This window comes from Octopus bimaculoides, chromosome 15 (assembly GCF_001194135.2).
Source record: "Octopus bimaculoides isolate UCB-OBI-ISO-001 chromosome 15, ASM119413v2, whole genome shotgun sequence".
Classification (NCBI taxonomy): domain Eukaryota; kingdom Metazoa; phylum Mollusca; class Cephalopoda; order Octopoda; family Octopodidae; genus Octopus; species Octopus bimaculoides.
Genome location: NC_068995.1, coordinates 10,810,603 through 10,816,727, shown reverse-complemented (window position 1 = coordinate 10,816,727; position 6,125 = coordinate 10,810,603). Strand labels below are relative to the sequence as shown.

The 6,125-nt window shown below is 35.6% G+C and overlaps 1 protein-coding gene across 1 annotated transcript in view; it reads left to right on the top strand.

Moving 5' to 3' along the window:
- Positions 1-6,125, top strand: part of LOC106873239 (plexin-A2) — a gene marked incomplete at its 3' end in the record, with an annotated part of 282,570 nt that overhangs the window by 183,898 nt on the left and 92,547 nt on the right. Inside the window, exon 5 of the mRNA XM_014920511.2 lies at positions 2,267-2,467. Coding sequence (XP_014775997.1) covers positions 2,267-2,467 — 201 coding nt within the window. The remainder of the gene's footprint in view (positions 1-2,266; positions 2,468-6,125) is intronic.

Below are 6,125 nucleotides of genomic sequence, written 5' to 3'. Positions count from 1 at the left end.
ATATAAAAGATAATAAGAGTGAAAAAACTACAGAAGGCTTGTGTTACATGGTTAAAGTATATATTTAAATTATGTCAGAAAAATGTTAGAAAAATGTTATAAAATCTTTTTGGTATATAAACATTGTATTTTGAGAAATAACCGGTTCCGTGTTGTCTTTTCAAATTTCTCTACTTCATTGTAACGTGTTCGCTCCAGACGGGCTTCTTTTCAGTTTCTGTCTACCAAATCCACTCACAAGGCTTTGGTCGGCCCTAGGCTATAGTGGAAGACACTTGCCCAAGGTGCCACGCAGTGGGACTGAACCCGGAACCATGTGGTTGGTAAGCAAGCTACTTACCACACAACCACTCCTGTGCCTTTGCTAAAAAGAGGATTTAAAAAAAAAAACTTTTAAAATAGTGAAGCTTTATTACATTATTAATAAAAGTGGGTGGAGGAAAAACCTTTGCATGTATTATATGTAGCATTAATTTCAATTATGATTTTGGTGAAGAAAAAGTGTATGTTATCTATGCAGTATTACGGTACTTAAAAGTTATAATCCATAACCACAACATTTTTGATATTTTCATTATTTTCTTAACTCTATAATGCCTGTTGTTAATAATTCTTAATGCTTCAAATATTACGCTCTTATGGGAAGGAAACAACAAAATTGAAAGCTTGGATGAGTTCTAAGGATTCTGGATTCTTTATGTTTAAACAACGTTTATTGCATGAAAGCAATTATAATAGCAGGCGCTGTTGTTGTTACAGAATTATTAACATTTCAATAGTTCATGTATGTGTGTGTGTGTGTGTGTGAGAGAGAGAGAGAAAGAGAGAGGGAGAGAGTGATTTATTTCAAACATACGCTCTACCGTTAAATTAGCTGAAAATGGCTGATAAATATTCTTTTTCCTTGCATATTGGTAATTTTGGCTTTCTCTGATCATCTCATAGAATTCATTTGAAGGAACTCAAGTTATTGTCAATTATTGAGAATAGATGCTTAAAAAGGATTAAAACATAGAATGGTCCCCAAATTATGGAATATTTACATTGTTTCGTTTTTGTTTTCTTCGGAAATTAATCAAAGAAAGAGAGAGACAGAGAGGGGAGTAATGCCCAAGACCGTTGCCAGTTTTTTTCTCCTAGAATGATAAGAGAGATGTATATGAGGCTCAGATATCTTTGGTGGAGAGGAAAACAAAATTGTTGTTGGTCAGTTTCATAAAATGTTAAATCAACTGGTCATCTTTAGGGGGAAAATATCTCTAGAAAATGAAGGAAAATTTTGAGGGTTGCTGTTGGTCTATTGGTTTATCAACAGATTGTCTTTAGGGGGCAAAAAAACCACTAGAGGGGAAAGGAAAATTTGGAGGGTTGCTGTTCAAAGAAAGAGAGGAAATGTGAAAATAAACTTAGTGTGGGAATCTAGGAAGGGAAATACGGTAATGCTAGTGGTGAGTTGGGGCCTCAACTCCTGGTGGAGTTAGATAGAATTCGTTGAGGCAGATTTCCTATGGCTGACTGCTCATCCAGTCACCCAACCCTCCTCTGTTTCTAAGCTCAGAAATGGTATTTTTCCTCATGGTTGGACACGTTTTCACAGAAGACTCGAAACAATTGACACGACTCGTGTGATGGTGACTCTTGTTTGTGATTATTGCACAATATCAAAACAGAGAGACACAAACAAATACATGTACATATATATATATATATATATATATATATATATATATATATATATATATATATATATATATATATATAATGTATATGTATATATGTATGTATATATATATATGTATTTATTATTTATACATCTTTGTTTTTAAATACATGTGAACAGGACTAAAATAAACAAAACTTTATGCAGAAGTATTAAAACCTAATTTTTTTAAATATAAAAATTACCAAAATGGTCAAAAATAATTCCGAAACACAAAGACTTAAGAAAAAAATATTAGATATATATATATAATTATATTAATCAAAAGGACACACTAATGTGTCTGTCTGCTAGAAAAGAAACTCAAAACCCTAATTTAGACCACCTGAAAAATTAACACTGAAAATATGAGAATCTATATATATATATCTGTATAGATATTCACTTCTGAATATTTTGCTCCTGATAAATATATATATATGTATGTATATTAAAAGAATGATTGAATTTTTCACCAAGTCTGTAAAAGAAAAAAATATATATATATAAAAACACAAAAGAAGAAGAAAAAAAAACTAAACCTTTCTTTTCTATTAACTTTTACAGCAAGATAAACAGATGAGCCCTGAACAGTATATGTGCAATTTAGAACCACTTCCAATATATGCCAAAGTTATTGGACATCTTCCTGTGGAATCGAAGGCCGTTCTTACTTTTTCAAATGAAACCTTAACGTCAGTCGCAATGACAAAGTCCACATCACACATCGTGGTTTTAGCAGGAACTTCTAATGGACATTTGAAAAAGGTCAGTAATAACAAGCAGTCTCTTCCTTTCCTTCTTTCTTTCTGTCTTTTTCTCTCTCTCTCTTTCTTTCTTTGTATCGTTATTTCTTTCTATCTATCTTCTTTTTCTTTTTCCTTTATTATTCTCTGTTTGAATTTAAGCTCAAATTGTTGCTGTTGCTATTGTTATTCATTTGGTCCTCAAGCCAGCTATGTAATTAATATCTAATTAAGATCTCTCCTGAAAGACAATCCAGCGAAGCCCACTCCATCTGTTTCAAATAGTTAATCTAATTTATCTCTCGGTTTTAAAATAAAGCATGAGATTTGAGGAAGATTGCCTGCTATTTCTAGCACCTCAAGCAACCATGCAAGCATCTTCTTTGTTGATCATAAGTTATTGTTGTAGTGTGGAGGTGCAATGGCCCAGTGGTTAAGACACCGGACTTGCGGTCATAGGATCGCGGTTTCGATTCCCAGACCGAGCGTTGTGAGTGTTTATTGAGCGAAAACACCTAAAGCTCCACGAGGCTCCAGCAGGGGATGGTGGAGAACCCTGCTGTACTCTTCCACCACAACTTTCTCTCACTCTTACTTCCTGTTTCTGTTGTATCTGTAATTCAAAGGGCCAGCCTTGTCACACTGTGTCACGCGGAATATCCCCAAGAACTACGTTAAGGGTACACGTGTCTGTGGAGTGCTCAGCCACTTGCACATTAATTTCACGAGCAGGCTGTTCCGTTGATCGGATCGACTGGAACCCTTGAAGTCGTTAGCGACGGAGTGCCAACACACACATTGTTGTAGTTTCCATGAAGGTGGTGAGTTGACAAAATCATTGGAGTATTGGAAAATTGTTTTGCAGTGTTTGTCCCAGAACTTTATATTCTGAGTTCAAATCCTGCCAGAGTCAACCTAGTCTTTCATCTTTCCTATATGAATATAGAAGTGGCTGTGTGGTAAGTAGCTTGCTTACCAGCCACTTGGTATAAAATCTAATCCATCCTTCTTTCATTAGATGGGAGAGTGAGACTCGAGAAAGATTAAGCTGCTATTTCTTGTAGGATAAGCAATCTTGTGGCACGGTGGAATTGAACCTGCAACCACATGATTATAAAACAAACTTCTTAACCATACAGCCATATTCAATTCATGGAAATATTTATTTTATCAAAATAAGATTTCAAACCAAACTAAATCAAAATATATATAAAAAAAAAAGCTCCAACTTAAATTCCAATTAATTACAAGAATATTTTAAACCATGTGGCATCACCATGTGGTTTTAAATATCTACATAACTAACTTTTAGAATGCAATGAAAATTTCCTATATTCTTGCTGCCCCACCCAAACTATCCCTGCCGGCCTTTTTTTCTCATTTTCAATACTAAAATCGGTGTCACTTCTGTATTTGAGTTTGTCATATGTTCACACATTATCTCTCTCTCTCTCTCACTCTCTCTCTCTTTTTTTCTCTCTCTCTCTCTCTTTTTTTCTCTCTATCTCTCTCTCTCCCTCTCTCTCTTTTTCTCTCTCTCTCTCTCAGTCAGTCAGTCTGGTGGTCCTTTTCTTTTTTTTGTCTTTGTCTCCACTCTTTATGTATCTATCCATATATCATATATCTAGCCATCTGGGGACTTTTTTTATTGTTTTTTTGTTGTTGTTTATGCTTTACTCTAGCTCTTTGTAACTCTTTTTTCTTCTCTTCCTTTTCCATCTGTTTATCCATCTATTTATGTATGTATCTATCCATCCATCTATCTACCTACCTATCTATTTATCTACCTATCTATCTATCTATCTATCTATCTATCTATCTATCTATCTATCTATCTATCTATCTATCTGTCTATCTATTTATCTATCTATCTTTCTTCTATCTATCTATCTATCTTTCTTCTATCTATCTATCTATCATTCTTTCTATCTATCTATCTATCTAGCTATCTATCTACCAACCACTTTTGTTTTTTTTTTCTGCTTTGTTTTCGACCCCCTCGAAAAGAAAAACTCTACATTTGTATTTTGTCCCCTCTGTGTTGAGCCCTGTGTGGCTAATAAAGAAATCTATGTATCTATCTATCTCATTCCCTTTATATATAGATGTATATACATGCGAGTGTGTGTTATGTATACACATACACATACTATATGTGTGAGTGTATTATATACATACACACACACACACACACATGTATATATACACATACACCCATATATACCCTGTCCCTTCTTTCTCACTATCAATTATTCAAAAGAACTAAAAGATAAGCGTTTTGGCAATTTGGCAATGGACAAAACAGAACGACAGTGATGGGGGATATAAGTTACCAAATTCCCTCAACCGGTCGTCTGGTATCCTGTTGACTCAGCTATCAGGATGCTCCCACCCATGCTAGTTTAAAGAAATGCTTATAAGTAGGGGAGGAAACAGGGGAGACATGCAGAAACCATTTACATAATTTTTCTTTCTGTTGGAACGAGGATCTGTTTTTAATAGCTTAGATTAATAAACAGCTTTGTTAGTTTATTAGATAACCAAAGTGCAGACAAGACGTGGTACAAAAAAGAAAGCAAAAAAAAAGCAACATTTTGTGTCTTTAGATACATTACGTGTGTTTGTTTGTGTTTTTGATTCATTTGCATATATATACATACACATATATCCATGTGTGTGTGTGTATGCATATCCATATATATGTATATGTTTATGTGTGTGTGTGTGAGAGAGAAAGAGAGAGAGTGAATGGCTTAATGGTTAGGGTGCTGCACTTATGATCTAGCAATCACGATTTCAATTCCTTGTCCAGGTGGTGCATTGTGTTCTTCAGCAAAACTTCATTTCACATTGCTCTGCGATCCCTCCAATGCCAGACACATCGCACACTGTGCACCTGTTCATGCAACTTTTATTTGATGGAGAGATTGTGAAGCTAATGTGAAGCATGGTCATTTGATCATTATAAACAAATGTTAATACAGTTCTATGTTTTAGAGATGTGGAATTATGTACATTATTTACATTATTTACATTTGATGGATATTTGTCCTCATCTTGTTTGTTGTTTACACAACGTTTCACCCAGTCTTTGCCACCCAGTCTGGGAATTGAACCTACAACCTAGCCTACCTACCATGCCCCATGCCATACGCCTTCACACACAAACTCACACACACACAAACACACACACACACGAACACACATGCAGCCCCCCACCTCACCCCTCAGTAGCTCCTGTGCCAGTGGAATGTAAAAAGCACCATCTGAACTTGGCCAATGGCAATGCCGCCTGACTGGCTCCCATGCCGGTAGCACGTAAAAAAGCACCCACTACACTCTCAGAGTGGTTGGCATTAGGAAGGGCATCCAGCTGTAGTAAGATTGCCAGATCAGATTGGAGCTTGGTGTGGCCTCCTGGCTTGCCAGTCTCCAGTCAAACCATCCAACCCATGCCAACATGGAAAACAGACATTAAACAATGATGATGATGATGATGTATATATATATATATATATATATATACAAAGGGTTTCCGTTTACCAAATCCCCTCACAACACTTTGATTGCCCTGGGGTGATAAAAGAAGACATTTGACCAAAGCGTCACAGGGTGGGATGGAACCTGAAAACATGTGGTTGGAAAGCTAACTACTCAACTCTAGGAACAAAACAACAAAA